The sequence below is a fragment of the Zalophus californianus genome, chromosome 12 (assembly GCF_009762305.2).
Source record: "Zalophus californianus isolate mZalCal1 chromosome 12, mZalCal1.pri.v2, whole genome shotgun sequence".
NCBI classification, from domain to species: Eukaryota; Metazoa; Chordata; class Mammalia; order Carnivora; family Otariidae; genus Zalophus; species Zalophus californianus.
In genome coordinates this window covers 57,211,349-57,231,846 of record NC_045606.1, presented here as the reverse complement: position 1 = coordinate 57,231,846, position 20,498 = coordinate 57,211,349, and the positions used below count along the sequence as shown (strand labels likewise).

General features: G+C 41.6%; 1 protein-coding gene across 1 annotated transcript in view; it reads right to left on the bottom strand.

Annotated features, from left to right (window-relative positions):
• Positions 1-14,736: 14,736 nt before the first annotated feature.
• SNX10 (sorting nexin 10) overlaps positions 14,737-20,498 on the bottom strand; it is a 66,814-nt gene continuing 61,052 nt past the window's right edge. Inside the window, 2 exon segments of the mRNA XM_035723358.1 lie at positions 14,737-16,540; positions 16,997-17,209. Coding sequence (XP_035579251.1) covers positions 16,459-16,540; positions 16,997-17,209 — 295 coding nt within the window. The 3' untranslated portion in view covers positions 14,737-16,458.

The following is a 20,498-nucleotide window of genomic DNA, read 5'->3' as shown; positions in this document are numbered from 1 at the left end:
CTTGAGAGTTTCCATGTACTTCCTTTGCAGGCGACCTTCCCTCTAAAATGGCAGCGGACCCGTTGGAGGTCTTATTAAAATTCTCCTTCTGTGTTATAAAATATGTTATATAAGGCAGATGGCTGTAGCTGAAGAGTTAATTCTTCATTGCATAAAGGCAAGTGGGGACAACGGTCTTTCCAATAAGATAGCTCCTCAGCTGACATATCCCAGCAATACTGCACGGTAGGCATCATGAAACAGGAAATGAGTCAGGGGAAAGTCAGTCCACAGCACCACCTAAAATGGCGGACAGCACGAATCCAAACAGAAGCAGTATGGCACATAATTAATATTTCATACTCAGATTGGTAGCTATTATATCTGCAAATGAATTCCACATACTAGCTTAAATCTCCACAGTTTATAGTCCAACAGCACCATTAGGATGAACACTGTTTTCATTTTTAAGAGACATTTTCTTTCATTTACCCTCATCACAAAACCGCAATGGTAAGAGCATACCTCTACTGACCTCACTATGGGCTTGAAGGCTATGTCATCGAAGACCAGGAAGAAAGCAAAGCACCCAACTAGGTCCCCAATAAGTTCTTTAATACCAGCAATTTCAAGGAATGAATCTACCTGATCTAAAATAATACTACTGGTGTTTTTTACTTAACCCTGTCCAAGTGTAAAGTTATATCATTTCATATATGTCTATTTAAAGTGTTATAATACCCCTGAACTAATTTCCAATAAAGTAATAGCTATTAGAACAGTTTTCTAAACCATTTCTCTTTTTAAAATTCTATTTCCAACATATTTTTAAGTTGTATGACAAAATAAACACTTCATAACCCTTTGCAGCTAAGTTTTTTTCTACTAATGTCATTTCAACCGGTGGGAGGTCTATATTTTCCACACTGCAGTTCTACATCTAAAATTATTTCTGATATGGATTAGCTGTCCCTTAGTGAGCTATGAAAGACAAAATCTTAGTGTCTTTAACCCTGTCTTATTTGACAGCAAGCACATATTTACATGAAATAGAAAGCAAATATTTGTTCTTTTCATACAGCTGTCAGCGCAAACTTGGGTTGTTTGGAAACCTGTTCACACACACAGAATTGGTGTTTAATACATGACATATGGTAAAAGGTAAACGATAGGTAAAATCAGAGATTATTTAAAAGAGTTGACACGCATTTTTGGAACAGAAGGTGATGGTGTTATGCCATAAATTATATAGTCCATTGACAATGAGAACTTCATTGTGCATTCATTTGATTGTTTGTTTAAGAAAACATAGGTTTGATTTAGCTGCTCGCTTGCCAGAGTATCAACTTTGGGTCCACTCGCAGGGATAGGTATAAGAAAATGTTGTTTGTTACCCTAAAATATTTCCAATTAAAGTTCCTTTTCAGCTCTTTCCTCCAGGGGACTTTCTAATAGCTAATAGGAACATATTCTGAAGTCAGGCAAGCTGAGCATTCCTGTTATTACTGCCACCTAATCCCCCCCCCCAACCCTAGGCACACCACCCAACAAAGTCAAGCTTCTGCTTTAAGAAACTGGTGGCTCCTGAGTATGCAGGAGCAGTGATTGACCAAAAGATGCTTTCAGGGGTACATTTACTTTCCTCCTGCCTCCAGGATTCGCCCTATCCTGGGGCCAAACTTCACCTGCCCCTAGACGCACTCTGTTCTGAAGCCCCAAAGACAGAACTGTTCTGCTTCCTGTGGACAGCGTCCCATCTGCTGAACACACATTTTAATAAGTAAACTCTATTTCCAGGGAAATACCTATTGGTATTAACAAGAAAATAGCATCTCTCTACAAGATTCTCTGAAAAGAAATCCTGTCAATGCCACTCATTCTACCTTCAAAGACAAGTCCCTGTAATTACTTTCTCCTCTTCGTTTCCTTGTCTGGATAAAGCAACAAGATCAAGAGAGCCTATCCATTTTCCCCAGATACCTTCTAAAATGTGCGTCTGCTTTGCAGGCTGGGATCAGAAATTTCATTATCTGTATTTGTATTAGTAATTCACCGCACAAAGAGAACAGGGGGCAGAGGAGGAGAGCAAGCATGGAAGCAAACATCAGACAGACAATTGTATATATGCAAATGCTTGCAAATTTCCACCAGCATCTCCATATCTATAACCAAGCAACATGGAAGCCTATTCATCCCTCATCTTCTTTGCTGCCAAATATGGTTGTGGTTTTGGAGGAAAATATTGAGAAAACGTTGAACTTTCAGCCACCAGGGCTAAATCTAACTCAAAGCCTACTACATAAAAGGCCAAATATAAAATGCATAAATATAATCAGTGATTTTCTAGAAAGACATGAGATGTGCAACCTCCTGGCTACAGAGGGTGGGAAACAATATGCTCCGGCAGGGGGCAGGGGAAGGAAATCGGTGCTTGCAGCTCTCCAGCCCAATTGACAGGGAACTGAAATGTTGCCTCTTGGCTTGGGGTTGTGTATTTGCATAAGCAGCCTGAGCAAGAAGGGGCATGGAAAACCGGAATCAGGCATGATGAAGAAAATGCCCCAAATTTGAATGCATAATACACAATGTACTCCCTTTCAAGTGAGTATCCGTGGCGACTGAAAAATGACAGCAGGACTCATCATGTATTTTGTTTCGTCTTGAAATCAATCAGTCCCAAATAATAACGGTTCTAGACATTTTTGTGACTTTCTTTATTCTTATATATTTATTCTACTCACTGCAAATCAGTAATAAGAGTAATAATTCACACATACACATTCATTTCATATGCAGTAACTCAGCTCACTTTCACGATCATGCTCTGAGGTAGGATCGGTATTATACTCATTGTACAGGTAAAGAAAGCAAGGCTCAGATGTTCAGAGATTTTCATCACTAATAAATGACAGGACCGGAACTCAAATCCTCATGATCTCCGGAGCCCCAGGGGCTACCACATTATGCTTCCGAGCAACACTGTCAAAGAGAATTCATTGCAAATGTAATGGAAACGGCCATTTTTTTTTTTTTTTTTTTACCTCTCAGCAACATCTGACCCTGCTGCCCACTCCTGCCTTCTTGAAACCCTCTGCTTCCTTTATTCTTGGGAATTGTTCTTTATTGATTTGCCTTCTGCCTCATAGACTTTCTCAATCTCTTCCAAGATTTCCTCTTCCTTGGCCTTCTGTCCCCTTCTCTTAATTTCCACCATCAGTGAGCAATGTCGTCCACTTCTATTCTTTCGTTTATTCCTTCAACAAATATCTCTTAGGCACCTCCGGTGTGCGACGCACTAGTCTGGCCACAGAGGATAGCACAGTGAACGACAGTGAGCTCCCTGCACAAATAAAGTTTATATTGTTGGGTGGGTGCAGAAGAGACAGATAAAAACAAACAGATAAGTAACATGGATATCGGTGGTGAGCACTGTGGAAAATACAAAGCAAAGACGAGGAATAGGGAGGGACAGGGTAAGGGAGTCGAGAGGAGATTGCAATTTTGGGGTCAAGGCAGGCCTCACTGACTAGACATTTGTGCAGAGATGACCTCTGTTGATCTCCTCTCAGATGATTCCAAATTTCCACCTGTGACCTCTCTGCTGAGTCCAACCCCACACTGGCACTTCCAAACACGCCATCTCTTCCTGTACCCCCACCCCCAAGTCATCACCGCCACACTTGAATTCACCCGCCCCTCCTCTTCCTCTTGCACCTCTATGCCCCCAAATCTGATTAACAGCACTGCCCGCCCCTTACATCACACATACACCGTCAATAAATGTGTAAGGGGCATCTTCGAGGCGAGTGCACCATTCAAGGTGCTAAGAGAATAGATTGATCAATAAGAGCCATTTTCTTCTTAAGAGCAGTGTCTAGGGAAATCATATAGGGAAATGACTTAGGATTTATCAACAGACCTGTGTTCAATTCCAACTTTTCCATTAATTAGCAGTAGGTTCATCTCTACACTGGGGATAATGGTACCTACTCCTATTAATGTTATAGGGATTAAACTCAGCAATGCCAGGAAAGTGAGCCAGTGAGTGAATGAATGAATAAATCAATGAATGGTGTTCTTCCTGCAGTGCTTGAGGTGAGAAGTATTTAAGAGGTTTGCGATGATGCCATCAAGGCCCATTCTCTTATCTCTCAGCTCTGTTGTTTTTCGTGTGGCCTCATTCTCAGGCAGGCTCCCCTTACGGTGGCAAGATGGCATCCCAGAGTTCCAGGCTTGCACCCTCGCCCAGTCACTCCAGAGCATGAGAGTTTCTTTTCTTCATGAGTGCACAAAAATCATTGGTTCTGCTAGAGTCATGTATCCACTCCTGAGCCAATCACTTGGGCCAGGGAAATACCGTTGCTCTGACTGGCCAGGCATGGAGGCTGAATCAGCCCCACTCTGACCTGAGAGTGAAGAGGGGTGGCCCCTGAGGAAAAGCAGACAAGACATTCTGTCTTGGATTATGGTTAGATGTTTCCATGTGTATCTGCCCTCAGGTGGAAAGCCCCTGAGAACAAGGACTATCTGTTTGTTATCATTGTGTCCCCGAGACCCAGGACAATCCTTGAATATAGTACAAGCTCAATAAATGTTTCTTGGCATGAATTGATTCATTAAACTAGTTTAAATTAGTTCTTTTGCTCATTTTAAGATCTGTGGTGTCTCGTTCTTTTTATTACCTGAAGATACATAAGGTCTTAAACATACATACACCTTTTAACACCTTACAAGACAGGATTCCAACAGCAGAGGCAAATAAACCATCTTCATAATTTACATATATATTGACTCTCCTCCAAAATCATTATCTCAGCTAATTTCACACAGGTGAGACAGAAGCAAGATTCTGTGATGACTTTCTAAGCCACTGCATTTTCTGTTCTGTTTTTGTTCAGCAAATGTTGCATTTGCTAAAAATTCAAGAGCGTAAGACTCACTATAGCCTTTCACAGGGTATCAGTATCATCAGCAGTTGTCATCATTTGGATTTTACTGCAGCCTAGAAATGTCCTTAGTCTTCCCTTGAGCTATTTCACTTCAATCTCTGTGGCCTCTCTCAAGGACCCCCTCCCCCAAATCCTGTGATCTCAAGTGTGGCATTTTCTCCTCTGTCCAGGGCACACAGCCACCCCCTGGATGCTCTGCCCAGTCTTGCTTACAGCTAGATGTGGTCAGGTGACCGAGTTCTTACCAAGGGACACATGGTGACATCAGCAACTTTCAGATAGCTTCTTAAAGGGGTTTGAGATTTGATTTAAAATAATCCAGCAAAGGAGGAAGGCATATTTAGAGGATGTAAATGGTGTAAGTTCTACCACAGGAAGGGGACTTCGAGTGATGGGCACATGGGAGTGTATTATACTCCATTATCTTTATTTGTGTGTATGCTTCAGGATTTCTATTGACAAATAAATCAAAATAAATGAAAATGCAATGAATTAATTAAATAAATTAATTAAAAGGTGCTTTGCCCCAGCTGTTCTCACCTTTCCATCTTTAAGCTAGACATAGGAGTGAATGGGGCAATGTTGGAAAGCACTCGTTGAGGATGGCAGGGCCACACCACCAGCCTGGGTCCCTGAACGATTTCCTGGGGCAGGGCTTGCCTACCTGTGGTGGAGAATTCCCGAAAGAGACATCGATTTCTCGCTCAAGGCCACTGCTCCTTGGGCTCTCTTTATTATGATGATAGTGTTCTCTACATAACTCCAGCTCCTGATTTACTTACACTCTATATCAAAACAGTCTCCTTTCCTCTAACAGACAGTATAATTCACCTGCCTTCACCACTCTTTTACCTTTTTCTGGTTCCCTTCAGAGTCAGAAGTGTGACACAACTCAATACATGTTCACTATGGCTATGTTTTTGCTCCTCTGGGGGGGGGGGGGGGGGCGGCTCCACAAGCTCCACAAGAACCTCGACTGCACTAAGACAACCTGACATTAAATTGCTCACAATCCACCTCACTGTCGAAACTCTTGCAAAAATGCCATGTTTGCGCTCGGACGTCTACTATTTACCACAGTTATGGACAAACTTGATTCAGAAAAGGACCATAAATTATTACAGCAAAACTTAAGATGAAATAGTCACGTTGAGAACATTTCAACTAGAACATAAAAGGTTTTTTTGCCACCCCCCCCCCCATAAAATATGGTTGTATTCTATGGGGCGCCTGGATGCCTCAGTCAGTTAAGCGTCTGCCTTCGGCTCAGGTCATGATCCCGGGGTCCTGGAATCGAGCCCCGCGTCCGGCTCCCTGCTCAGCAGGGAGTCTGCTTCTCCCTCTTCCTTCGCCTGCCACTCCCCCTGCTTGTGCTTGCTCTCTCCTGCTATCTCTCTCACTCTGTCAAATAAATAAATCAAATCTAAAATATATATACACACACCCCGTAAGCTGCCCCCAACCCATTGACATGGCAGCCTTCCCCTGCGCAGATCCGGCTCAGTCCCACGCCGCTCGCACGACTTGGCAATTTGTGTGCTTGGAGGGCATACCCGCTCCAGAGGCAAAGTTTCGGCCCTTCCCTGGCCTCACCCAGGCTTCTGACACATTGACCCTGAGCTCAAGTGATCCAGCTGTAGACTGGGCCTCACGGGTAGCCTGAGGCACATGGATTTAAAATAATTTTCTAAAAAGAGCTGTTCATCCTTGTAGTGGATTACCAAAGGTCAGTCTCTTTCTCCGGTGGTCCTTAGAAATAAGGTTGATTTTCACATCGTGGCTTTAGGTAAATTCCCCGGAAGGTCAGAGGAGGAAATTGGTAGACCTATAGCTAGGAAAGTACAAAGGGGATGCAAACTACCGTTTCTTATTATTGAACCTAAAAAAATTAGGAGTTTCAAGCAGCTGTCTCAGCAGGGGTAGACTACGGGGTTCCTCTGCTCACTTCTGCGAAGGGAGAATGTTACCTCGTGAGTAGAGCCAGCCGGCTCCCACCTTTGTCCCCAGCATACCCACATCCACATGCCCACCCCCCACCCCCCACCATCACCCAGCCCCCGACTCCCCTGCCCCTGCTCCACAGAAGTCTGCCTTTGCCCGACCACATGAGCTCTGGCTGTGCAGGTTGGAATTAGCGTGGGCAGGAACCAAGAGGATCGGAGATTGTCCTCACCAATTTATACGAGAGAAGAGCAAGGGATGGATATGGCAGGACGGAGAAGGGGGGGAGCAAGCCAAGGGCCGGTGCGGGCTGGGATTGGGAAGTCTGCACAGTCACCAAAGCTGTCGGAACTTAAAACATCTGTGTGGGCTTCAGCTTAATCAGGGCGATATGACAGAACAGTAGCCAACCGGAGGAAATGTTAGCCCGTCCACGGAGTCAGATCTTCCCACTTGAAATCACCCACCAATTTTCAGAAGTCACGCTACTGCATACACCCTGCACTGGGCACAGTGTCTTATCAGAAACAAGTTGACCAAAAGAAATATTTGATCAAAATGTTTCATTGAATGGTCTCGTTGATCAAAGAAAAAAGTCATCTCAAGCAAAGCATTTCTTGACTGCCATGCAGAAGTTACGAATGGACAATCGTGTTACCATCTCAAGGCCCACTACAGTCGAGAAATGAGAAACAGAGGTGCCGTAACAGAGGGTTCTCATGCACCCTCAGGACGATCAAAGTTTCCAAGTTCAAGGAGGTAAAGAGCTCTGAATTACCTGCTCCCACTCCCCAAGCTCTTCTTCTTTTGCTGGTTCTGCCACAGGAAAGAGGCTTGAAGAGGGTCTGCAGGCCTTTCGCCCACCCCATGGCAGTAATTCATCATTGCCTCTAGAATGCGCTCTGTATCCAACTGTAGGCCGGTGGTGGGTGGTAGGGGGTAGGAGGCAGAGATGAAAGGCGGTCCTCACCCTCCAGGAGCTTCTGCCTGAACAGAGGAACGGACAGACGGGTGACCCACCATGCAGAGCAGGAGGGAGAAGTGCTACCAGAAAGGCACGTGGGGATATGAGGTTGGTCGTGGGTCTTGTTGCAGAAAGGGTGTGGTCAGAGTCAACATCAGTCATCAGCATATAGGAGACAGAACACGAGTCCTGAGTAAGTAGTAGGAATTAGCCAAGCAAAAAGGCATTGGGAGGGAAAACGGAAAAGACCCTTCCAAGCAGAGGGAAGTGACTTCCCTTCATCAGCACTTCATCAGCACTTCACACCTGGCCTCAGTTGTATCATTATCCTCATGCTATAAACGAAGAAACAAAGTCCATAAGGTTAAGTGACCTATTCCCCGGTCACTTATCTTGTAAGCAGTGAAACTAAGGTTTAAACTTAGTACCACACTCCCTGCCTCTTTATAGAACTTGCTCTCTGAAGGGGAATCCTTCTTATTTAGTGATACTCACATATTCCTCACACCCTACCTCAGGAACACCTAGGGTGAAAGCAAGTGCCCCTTATTCATTCTGGGAAGAGGTCCAAACTATTATAGGTTCAAAAAATCATAGCATTTTAGATTATCTTCTTCAAATCAGTTTAAGGAAACTTCATAAAGAAGCCCCCCACCCCCGGCCCCTCTCACACACAGATACTTAAGAGATTCACAGTGTATATTAATATATGAAAGGCACTGACAAGTCCTGCAGAAAAAATTAATGTTAAATTTTATTTAACACAATGTGCCTAAAATATAACTGACTATGGAAACCTTCAACCTACCTCCTCTTTTTTTTTTTTAAACAACACTTATTAACACCTTTAAAGACATTCTGCATTCTGTATCCAATCTTCTTATTGCAGTGATGAGGAAACTGCAGTCCAGAGGGCTTGGGAGCTACCTTTGAGTATGTGCTAGTAGCCGAGTCAGAACTCAATTCACCAGACTTCCTTCCAGTCAACACTCTCTCTGACAAATCATGCTTCAATATGTCCATTCCATACTTCCAATACATAAACAGTATGCAGAGCACATGAGTTGATAACCTTGTAATTGTCAACTTACAAATTACCCTTTACAAAAAAACACAAAGAAATCCGTAGGTGAGAGCTGAAATCATGTATACAAGTTGGAAGTGTGTTTATATACACCATTAATCGCCCTTGTCATGGTTTATATTAGTTATCCAAGTCTTGCTGATATCAACTGTTGATCTTCACAGCCTTCCCACTGAAATACTAATACCAACTACTAGCTCTCTCAATGAGAAGGATAACATTAACATATTGATGCCAATTTCTAGGGTTTATCTTTATGCATTCACTTAAATGGAACCAAACTGAAGAAATCAGTCGTTAACAAGATAATCACAAAACAAATCTTTGTACCAATACTGTGTTGCTAGATCAAATCCTATTATTACTAACTAAAAAGAAAATTCTTTACTTGGCAATTCAGTTGGAATCCAGACAGTACAAAAAAGGGAGGCGGGGAGGAGTGGAAATCTTTTTGTTTTGTGAAGATTTATGTTATGACAATATTTGTTATATAAAAATTTAAGTTTTGCTTGAATGAAAGTTTTTTAAAGGTAATATACAAGTGAAAAAAACGCATTTCAAGAGTAGTCAGTGCCCAACTTCGGAGAGTATTTATGAATAATAATGTATTGGGAAAGGTCAATTGGGCTTTCTGTCTAAAAAGTTAAATATTCAGTGCCTGCTTCTGCATTTGTTACCAAAGTCTTCTTTATCAGTACAAGGAGGCAAATGATACCCTGAAAATGTTTTAAATGTGCAACTTTGCTTATCTTCCTATATTAATGATCCCTAAGGCGGTTGTTATATTAACCTTCTCACACAGCACAGCAATGGGGGAAAAGTACTGTGAAAGGAAGGAAAAGAAAAGACATTTAGTTTAATCTTGAGCCCCTTTCTTCAACCTAGCCATTTTCTGATTGTCAAGGGGGAAAAATGAAAGTTAGGTTTTTAGTGGGTTTTCTTAAAATCTCAAAAAAGAAATTAGACATTTCCAAAGGGGTGATTCACTAGACATCATATACTGTGAGGGGACAGAGATTAGATGATCAAATGAAAGGCTCATTATGTGATTTCTGGGTTTCGTGAGGTCCATGAAAGAGCTCTGAGCAGTGAGTGGCTCCTGAGAAAGCCAGGCTCTCCTTCAAGTCTCTGAATTGCCCATTGGTGGCTACGACATTACAAGAAACACCATTTGCCCCTCAGAGGACTTCTGTATCCTTCCTCATACAGTCTCTGTGTTCACATAGAGGAAATTCAAAGGCTCAGTCTTCTCAGCCCTTTTAACTTTGACAACAATACCAAACCTGACCCTGAGACCCCTCTACCTTCTCATTCTTTCAAGGTGCTTGGGAAACCACCTAACTTTATGATTGAAATTAATGTTTCCATTCAACTGCAAATGCTGGAGCTCAACACACATGCCAGCAGAGTGAACACAAGCCCCTTCGGCTTCTTCAGCCAGGTAATACGGCTCTTCCTTTTTTTTTTTTTTTTTTCATTATCCCTTTAATGCAGAGCAGGGCTACTGATTACAAAGAGGCAGTTTGACTCCAGCAATAGGTCTTCTTCACTAATCCTCACTGTCACGGAAATTCCAGCTGCTACAAGAATAAGAGGTTCAATCCATATTTGCCAGCTCTAATATGAAATCTGTCAGAGCCCAAATTAATGAGTTCCAAATTCCTTACATCACGATAACAGGTTAAGACTGGTCAATTAATTACATAAATCCTTCCCGATTCATTGTGCGTTTGCAGGCCAGATTGTGTCTTACATTACTCCATGACACAAGGCCTTTTGGCTCCTGTTGTTCTGCAGAAAGGCCCCATTTAATTGGAGGCTGCCTGCCACGGCAAAATGTTAAATGTCACACGTTAAATTTGCACTTTTCTGTAATTGCTTTTGTTAAAAAAAAAATTAAATTAAAGCACAGGGCTCCCAGTACACCATGATGCAGAGGGCTGGGATGGTACTGAATGGATCCCCAGGCACGCAAGGAGCTACCTTTTACCTCCAACCGTTCACATGTCTCTGTGCCAGGTGCGTAGTAGGCAGTGGAACCCAGAACGTGCGTATTTGTGGAAATAAACCAAGTTTCCCCAGGATCTGTGGCAGCAAAAATATACATTTGGAAGATTCTTTTCTTTATGAAAGGATTAAAATACCATTCTTTACATTGCCAGATTCCCTTTTGTCTACCAACAAAAGTTAGATAAAACACTGTTGATCTAATCACCTGTTCAGGAACCTGCATTGTACAAGTGAGTGTGTGTTACACTTTTGTAGGTCTTTGCCTCCAAAAAGATGTTGCTGATGGCTTTGCTATTTGTATTTGTAACTGGTACACATCTACAGAGGGAAAATCATTGAACTCAAAGGAGTTCAAAAATCATCCAAGTCAAAAGTTTTCCTTTTTAAAACATCAAAATGAGCTTGGAATCACAGCTCATTGAACCTAGAACTGTGGACTTCAGCTTCCTAGGGCGGCCGGTCTTCACCCCAGTACCGCTCCTTGTGGAATGGACTTGCGTGGGCCTAAGGGCTCGGTATTGAATGGAACCAGTCCCCGGATGCTTCCTGCATCATCTCGTTGAGGGCTGGGGGATTCTGCGAATACACGAGCGAGCAGACGATACTCCTAAACATGGACTGAAATCTATGTGGGGCGCAGGTTCCTTCCACCTGGAACCCCTAACACCACTCCACCACGCGGACAACCAGCCCGACCCCAGGCGGCGCGTTCTCCGGCGGGCAGGTTGCCGCCACGGCGCTGCCCCGGCAGCGCCTCCCTCTGTCCTCCCGCGGCCTTGCACCGCGTTATGCCACCGGCCGCGCACCTCTTTTTTCCAGGCGAAGAACACCGCCCCGCTTCTGGGCCCGCAGCCTAAAGCGGTGGAGGACTTTTGTCTGCCCGCCTGTTCCTCACCCCCCTCCCCCGCACACACAGACATTAAACTCTGACCCACGGCCGTTCCTGGACCCGGAGGCACGCGCTTCTACCCCGGGGCCCAGTCCCGCCACCAAGCGCGACTGTCCCCTCCCTCTCCAGACGCGGGGAGGCGAGTTAAGGCGACGGTGCGTCCGCCCAGCAGGCTGTGAGGTCCTGGCGAGACTGGAGAGGAAAGAGGTTTAACTAATGAGTGCGGTGCGTGCTTAGATAACACATAGGGAGCGCAGGGGTTGTGCCCCAGCCTCGCCGCGACCCCGGGGCACTCGCGGGGCCCCGCCAGGTCTCGCCGCCTCCAGGCCCGGGCGGCACGCCGTCACACCCTCTCTCGAGCCGGCTGCCGGAGCCGGGGGGCCGCAGCGCCGCGAGCATCTGCAGAACAAAGACTCCGGTCTAGACCGCAACAACAACGCCGCCGCTGCCGCCGCCGCCTCCCCCGGCTCCGGCGCGGCCGACCCCGACCCAGCCGTCCCGAAACCCACCAGAGCGGCGGGGTCGCGGCTCCACGCGCGCTCACAAACCCAGCGGGGCCCCAGGAGACTACTGAGCCCGGAGGCCTGGGGCGGGGGGTGGGGGGGCATCGCTGTTCAAAGCACCAAAACCCCCCCCACCGAGGTCCCTCTGCATTCTCGTTTTCTTATTTTCCAAGCAGCCAGAGTTGTCATTTGCACATTGGGAAGGGGGCCTCGCGGTGCCCACGCCGGCGGCAGGTGGGGCAGGGGAGAGGGCGCTGCAGGTTTGTGCTGTAAATCGCTCTTTTTGCGGTCGTTGTTTCCACTCACCACCCACCGCCGCCCCCCCCCCGCCCCGCCCCGCGTTTTTTTTTTTCCTTTCTTTCCGCAGCGCAGTTGCTATGGGTTACCAGGGCGGTTGCCATGGGTTACCGGACGGAGGCCGGCTGGCTCGCTACCTGCCACCCAGTCGCCGCCGCAGCCCGGGCGGGAGGCGGCGGGAGCGCGCGTGTGCGGGACGCGGCGCGGGGGAGTGTGCGCGAGCCGCCGAGGCGCCGCAGCCAACAGGCGGCCGAGGGTGCAGCGGCGGGAGCGCCACCGCCAGTGGGGTGGGGGCAAAGCTATAAAGAAGACCCAGAGGTAAGAAACTAACATAAACACAACCACAAGTTATGCCCGTGCTGTGCCTCTACAGCAGCCAAGACAAGCGGTGTGGGGTTTGGGATGAATCTACACTTCTGTGGCGGGGCAGAAAGGGTATTTTCCTCCTTAGCAGAAGCCATTTGCATAGTGTCTTTAGACTAGAGTTTACATTCAGCAGATAACTGTGGCTTAATTTTTTTTCCCCCTATTCTCTTCTCTTCTCTATCTTTTGAAAAGAAGTCTTTGGAATTTTGGAGAAAGAGAAAAGGATCATTAACTACCAGGGTTTGCGCAGCTAAAATAGTGTCCAATTCAGTGTTCATAATAATGATCTAGAAAAGTTTGCAACAAGAGTGAAGAGCAATTCTGTCTGACTTCAAGGGACAATGGTGACTCATTTGTGAGATGCATATGGCAAAGAATGGAGGCAAAGTCCTTTCTAAATATTTCAAATTTTAAAGAAATTGTTGCTTGCTTCCATTCTTCTACAATTTTTGAACTCCCTCTATTATAGTGTATTAATGTCTTAGGACTTTTATTTGCAAAGAAAATTGTATCTATGCTTTGAATGTCACACTGCGGTAATTAATTTCAGACAGCATTTCTTTTTGAAAATGTGTTTATGTATAATAAAGTAAGAAAATGTCTATATTCTAAACAAAAAGAGAAAATTATGTTGAAATAAATGGTTTTCTCCATTGAAAAGATGCTACATTGAACTCATAGGACACTAAGCAATTTAAATATTAAGAGGAAAACTATTTAGAAACAGAATAAGCTTTTGTTTTGTTATTTTTGTCTTAAAACTGTAGGGGACTTTCGTGGAAAAGGGTCTTCTTGATAGCTGAAATACTGAAAACTGTATTTGTACCACAGTAGCTCAATAATGATGAACCCTTAAGGCACCAAAACAACAGAGTTCAAAACAGCATTCAATTTACTGTTGGATATAACGGTAATTGTGAGTAGGCTATGTAAATTTATGTTCTTAATAGCCATAAAAGAAATTTTATTCTTTTACCTTACTATAGTAAGGTTATGGCATATCTCGTTTGTATTTAATTATTCAATAAAATGTGCATTAGGCTTGAAAAGCTCCTGCAAGATACTTAATATCTTAAGGGACATTACTACTTAAAAATAAACATTTCTGTTTTTCCTTAGTAATTTTTAAAAACTTGAAATTTTAACTGGAATCCAGATCACTTTCTTCCAAGTGAGACTTTAAAGAAGTCTAAGTAACAGGTTGTTGACTTTCATTGTTGACACCTCTGGGTTATGTATAAAATCAGTTCTCAAACAAAACAGATAAAATGGCTTTACAGGTGAATCATTTACCCTTTCAGAATTAGCCAGGGAAATACAGTTTTGCTGTATGTAAATCATAAAGCATCCAAGATTAGAATTCTTTAAAATTAAGTTCCATTAAAGATAGTTTTAAATAAACATCTATTTAATTTAGTTACTTAGTAATTATGTTCTTTTCCTAGAGAAAGCTTTATAAAAATATGCCAGAGAAAAATAAGGGACTAGAACAAAGCCAGAAAGCCACTGGGGGCTGAAGTTCACCTCAATATCTCAGCTGCAGAAAATCAGTTTTAAGAAGCCAGTGCTTAGATATCACAACCACCAAATCAAGGCTAAAAGCCTCAAATGTGCACAACTATAGTGACTATTAAACCAGATCTTACCAAAGTTTCTCACTAAAATTTACTGCTTGTTCAAAAACACACTGAATTTAGGTGTAAGTCAGAAGAAATCTATCCTCTTCTATAAAATAAGTGAGCCAACAAACTGAACTTGATTTTTTCACGTTTAATGTGAAAACGATGATCTTATGAAGTTTACATACCACAGTAGTAGGCATACTTAATGTCAATTTTGATGGCTATGTTACATCATCTAAAAATAATATGATAATCGGTGGCACATTACATGCTTCTCAAAAACTGCTGTAAAACAGAAATGATGTGAATTCAAATACACATTGCCAGCAAGCTAAGGATCGCTCTTAAATGACTGGATGGCAAACTTCACACGTTAGCAAGATAAAAAGAAATTGCTAAATCTTTTTCCCCCTGTATTAAAATAATAAGTCTCAGATGATAAAGTAACAAGATCTGAGATACATTAAATCAAAATATTTACAAAAGCTCAATAATGTTTTGGACCAAACAAAAAACAAGAAGGAAAAATTAAGATCATTCTTATTCTAAATTTAATTTTTTTCTGTTCTTAGTTATGAGCATTTCAAAGACTTTTTAATAATACAGTAACTTTTAAATTCCCAGTTAAAATAAAACGAGGTGAGGTAACATTTAATTAAAGCAACAAGTCATTCCGGTTATGTAAAAATATCTTCCTGGTGGTTTCAGAGATATTTCATACCATTCAATGAAGAAGAAACTTGGATAATTATCTCAAGAAAATGCTGCCTCATCTGAAATTTGAAGTTCAGTGTAGTTTATCTAAGACCTTTTATCTTTGGGCCACTAAAAAAGAAGACATTTTATTAAATGATACCAATCCTCAGGCAGACACCTTGAAAGAAAGGGCTTTTTAAAAATGAATAATTCTTAAATTAGCAAGTTGACATTCTTTTCTAAATTACGGGAATATTTATTGATAAACTTACTAATTTTTATAAGATCCCACTTCTAACTTGAAAATAAGTGACAAAGAACCACCATTGACACTGAAAGTTACCTAGTGATAAGAAATTGCACATTTAGTCCGAAAATAGTTAACCCGTAAATTCTAATCACACAACGATAATGAAAACAAACTATTTGTTTCCAGAAACCATGTGTGAATCTAGACAATGAAAATGTATTTCTGAATCTATATATTGTAAATATAAGCAACATGACTATCACTATTTCTGTTATTGTCTAAGACATCAACTTTATTTTAACATGTCTCTATTCATAAGATACACTTTTCCATCTAAGTGTGACATAAAATACTGGAAAGGTGAAGCTTCTTAAAATATTTCAATCAAACACCCAAAAGCAAAAAGTGTCTTTCCCAGTGCAGGGGAGGTGCCCACAAAATATCAGCCACATGTCTGCAGAGGCGGCCTGCTCTATGCCGTCAGGCTCCACAGTGGTTAAGATCATACAAGCTGTGTTTATGCGAACACTGTACCACGGATACAAGAAGGAAAGCGCTATCTGGATTTTTAAATGCAGGCTACCTATATACCTATTTTTTAAAATTGAGTAAAACCAAGTAGGTTTTTCTAAACAGATCTATCATTTCATTCCAGGGCAGGATCTTGTTTTTGCCCATGTTTGCCTCTAAAGGGGACTTGCATTCACAGGCCTTTTAGCTTTTTACAGAAGCTGAGCCAGAAATAAGACAACATAAAAATAACTAATAAACAACGCAACATCTTTAAGAATTTAAATGCCTAATGTCATGACAGTGAGCTTTAGGTAAGGATATATTATTAGCAAGCTTTCTCCTCCATGAGTGGACATCATTTGCTCTTCCTAAGATGGTAACATGAGGATTATTTTTCAGGATTCCTGTGGAGTGGTGCTCATTTTATATCCGTGTGAACTGCTGTCATCACTACTGTGTCCAAACCCAGAGGATGAACTGGGAAAGAAGAGAGGGGGAAAATAATAAAAAGAGGAAATTGGTTTTCACAACACACTCAAAGCCTGAGTAACAGAGGAGAACTTTAATTATCTCCAGTCACAAAAGAGAGACAGGAAATTTGGACTTTTAATTAGCCATTTGGAGTGCAGTTGGATATTTTTTTAGCTAGATAATTTAAACGCGAATAATTCAAGTCTGACTAAATGAAAGTCACATAATCAGAATGCAGATAATTGAATTTCTACTGCATTCATTAATTCAGTGTGGAGGTGTGTGTGAAGACTGCTATGATGAGCTGTCACAGCTCAATAAAATCTCAGTCAATTAATTTTTTCATTATCTTAGTATTACATCAACAAAAAAGTGAAGTGTGTCTATATGTCTACACACACGCATATGTGCACTCTGTATTATACAAACACATGCGCATTACATAGAAATGCAAGGAAATACCTTTCTGAATCATAATCTATATCGTTTTCTTTTTTTCCTTCTTCGTCTTCTTCAGGGAAACGCCGGTTCATCAAGGCAAACTTGTGAATGGCGTCTTCTACGGAGTACTTAGTCTGCCCAGAAACGCAAGCCTCGATGTCTTCCGAATTCAGATGGCTCTGCAGGAACAGGTGGAGACAGCTATCTGAGAGCAGGAGTGCGTTCTGGAGGACCCTGTGAGAGGAAAAGGGAGAAATGATCAGTGGTCGGGGATGGACAATTAGAGGGTTAGGAGAGAGCAACACGTTAGAAGGGTGCCACTGAAGTCATCTCTCCACTGGGCAAACTTTGCATCAATTAAAGACTTTGCCTATTAAAAGGATGAAAGCATATGTTAACTTTTTATTCCATTATTTGGAAATTTAGGTGAGTAAAAACATGAAGCTAATAGTTAAGAACATCTGTTAAAAGAATAACTTCAAGGACGTTTCTTCAATTTAACCATCTGTTATGACCATGTGGATTAATTATGGAAAGATTTTGCTTATGGTCATAGAAATGTGTGCTACTCAAAAAAAAATGTTTTACTGCCAACCAGTAGGTCGGTTCTGTGATCTTTATTGGCAAAGCTGTCATGAAACATCAAAACTTTCAACGACTATTAAAAATTGTATTAAAAAGCCAATACGTCTCTCAGCATGTTTTACATCTTAAAACTTTACAAGTGTGCTTATGTACATGTTTACAAGGGCTGGGTTGAGAGCTGGCTTTTTTGGAAAACCTAAGATGGACTAGAAATCTCTCCATAATCTTCCATGGCACTGTGTTTCTAGTTGTTAAAATACGCCACCAAATAAAATTACTCCAATGATTTTACCATATATACACTTAAAATACGATAATTTTGTGCTAAGTACATACAAGGTCAAAGTTTACAAAGACAGTACAGATTTCAACCGGTGCATCAGAACTACATGGAAAACTAAAAAAACAACTCCAACAATTCTGTACCTGCTCAAATTCATATTATCACTGAATGTTGTTTGTTTGTTTTTTTCCCCTGAAATGCATGTTTCAGAACAGGAAATTAAGCCAAAGTACACCCTTACTTTTAAATAAAAACTGGTTTTACCATTTTAGGAAAGATCCTGATGTATGATAATTTCGTCTCTATGAATAGTTCAATAATGATATATTACGAGGCACTCAGACCCAACAGAGGGGACAAAACTAAAACACAAAAACCTGAGGATAATTTTGCCCAACATGGGATTTTGCACAGAGAGCTCTCTGAAACACAGATTATGTATTTCAGACCAAATGAACCTTCCCTTATATTCTGCATTTCTACACAAATAATTAGAAAAGTAAATCTTTTTTGGCCATTCATGTCAATTTTCTTAAAATCCAAGGTCATTAGAAGATTTCCTTTTCTCCAAAATAAAACAGAATTATTTCTTCAAGGCAAAAGTCTACACGTGTATAGCATCACGATGAAAATCTAGCTTCAACAGGCTTCCCAAATGTAGCTTGGGAAAATATTTTTACTGGCCTACTAAAAGGAAAAGTTAAACCTTTGTGCCTTTTAAAAGGGCAAATTCTCCAGCAAAGCAGCTAAGTACTTCCCCTCCCTCCCCATCCTCCGCCCTGGCTTCTCCCAGAAGATGACCATATCACATGATAAAGATTAATTTACCAAGTACAAGTAGTAAAGTAGTAAATCCCTTTACTACTCTTTGAGATTTATTTTCTACATTTACAAATGTTTACCACTCTTGTTTTAAATACTTCAAATCAAGAGAAGATTTATAGGGCAACAACCCATTAATATTAACTTGCATTCGCCGTGAAGTTTGCACAGAGTTTCCTGTGTCCTGTCGGTGGTTTTCCTGCCAGCCACGAACAAGTAACTGCTCATAGGATTAGGCTCACTGTTTTATTTCTGTTGGAAATGTGTTTTATTTTCTTTATAAAATAATAGGTAATCTTTAAAATTGATTTTAGATGGTTCGAGGTCTTACACCACAAAAGTAATGAGCACTAATGCCAATGATATTGGACACAAATTCATTTTAGCTTTATTTCATGTCTAAAGCAATTCTACTGAGCCTTGAACTGCTCACGCGCGGTTATTAACTTGCTAGTAACCTAACACATGGGTACAGCAAACAAAAGTGATCAGAGTCCAGGTTGATCGGGACCTCAAGGCTACTGTCCTTTTTCTTGAACTATAATTCAATTTCCAATTTTACTGTACATTAGACTCATTATTTCCCAGTGTTTTCTTTTCTGCTTACTACTGCCATCTGCAGGACATGCCCATGAAAAGCGAGAGGGAGCGCAGCCCACACACACCCTGCTCACAATTCTGAAGTGGGAGGATGTGGCCATGGTGGTGGGGAGGCGAGATCTGACCACACGGGCCTGAAGTTAAAAAAAAAACAGGGCCCCTGCTAGGCACGGTTTTGGTTGCTGGAAGGCCCTCTGACTGGCGGGCTAAATTTATGCTACCGTGCTCCATGGGGATGGGTTTTTAAATAAGCAAAATAACTTTTTAGCATATTCGTGATTTTTGCTCTCAGGTATTTCATCTCGCAATTGAGAATACCAAATTTTGGAAATATTTTCCCACCTGGTTCGCTGAGCATAGCTAGTTCATTTTAAGGAGTATCTGGTTTACTGTATTTCAGAGAATGTTGTGACTGCCATCATCATAATATTAAATCCTATTTTCACCTTAGTCATATTTGTGCCACATTTTCCACAAACAAATCAAATAGCAGAAAATCAACTTCAAGCTTGATACAAAGAGTACTTTGTAAAACGGTCAATAAAATGTCATCTTTATCAGGCTCCATAAAAATAAATGTATATAATTTTCAAGCCTTTATAAATGAACCAAAAAACAGCCTCTAGAATTTTAAAGAAATGTCTGAAAAGATATTTACAACATGAGCCCAAAGTTATTCCTTTTCTCAAAAACAACTTTAAACTAAACAAAGCAAATCCTGTTTTTCCCTTGAATTGGACACAGATGAAAATCTGGTTTTCCTCAACATGATTGTATTAGGTGTATTATATACTGGTTCAGTTGGGAACAATATACAGCTATGCAAAACCACTGAATCCTAACTAAGGATGCCCTGTCTACTGAACCCAATATAATGATATATACACATATGTACAGAGTGTGGAAGGTTAGCAGTGGGATGTAGGGAAAAAAAATTAATTCAGCCTGTTTACCTCTTTACCATGAGAAAAAAAAAAATAAGACCTACAAATCTTCACTGAAGACATTCATGATCTGTGCTATGGTGCCCTCTATTGAACGCAAAGATTTATAAAAAAAAGTGTGTGTGTGAGTGTGTGTGTAAAACTAGGGTTTCCGTGGTATCCTTTTGTAAAAAACTATAATATTCCTTAAATTTTTAAGAAATACAAAACTGTAATACAAAAGTCTACACTGTAAGGTGCATTTAGTTATAGTAACAGGATGAATTCAGTAAAGAAGGAAAAGCTGGCT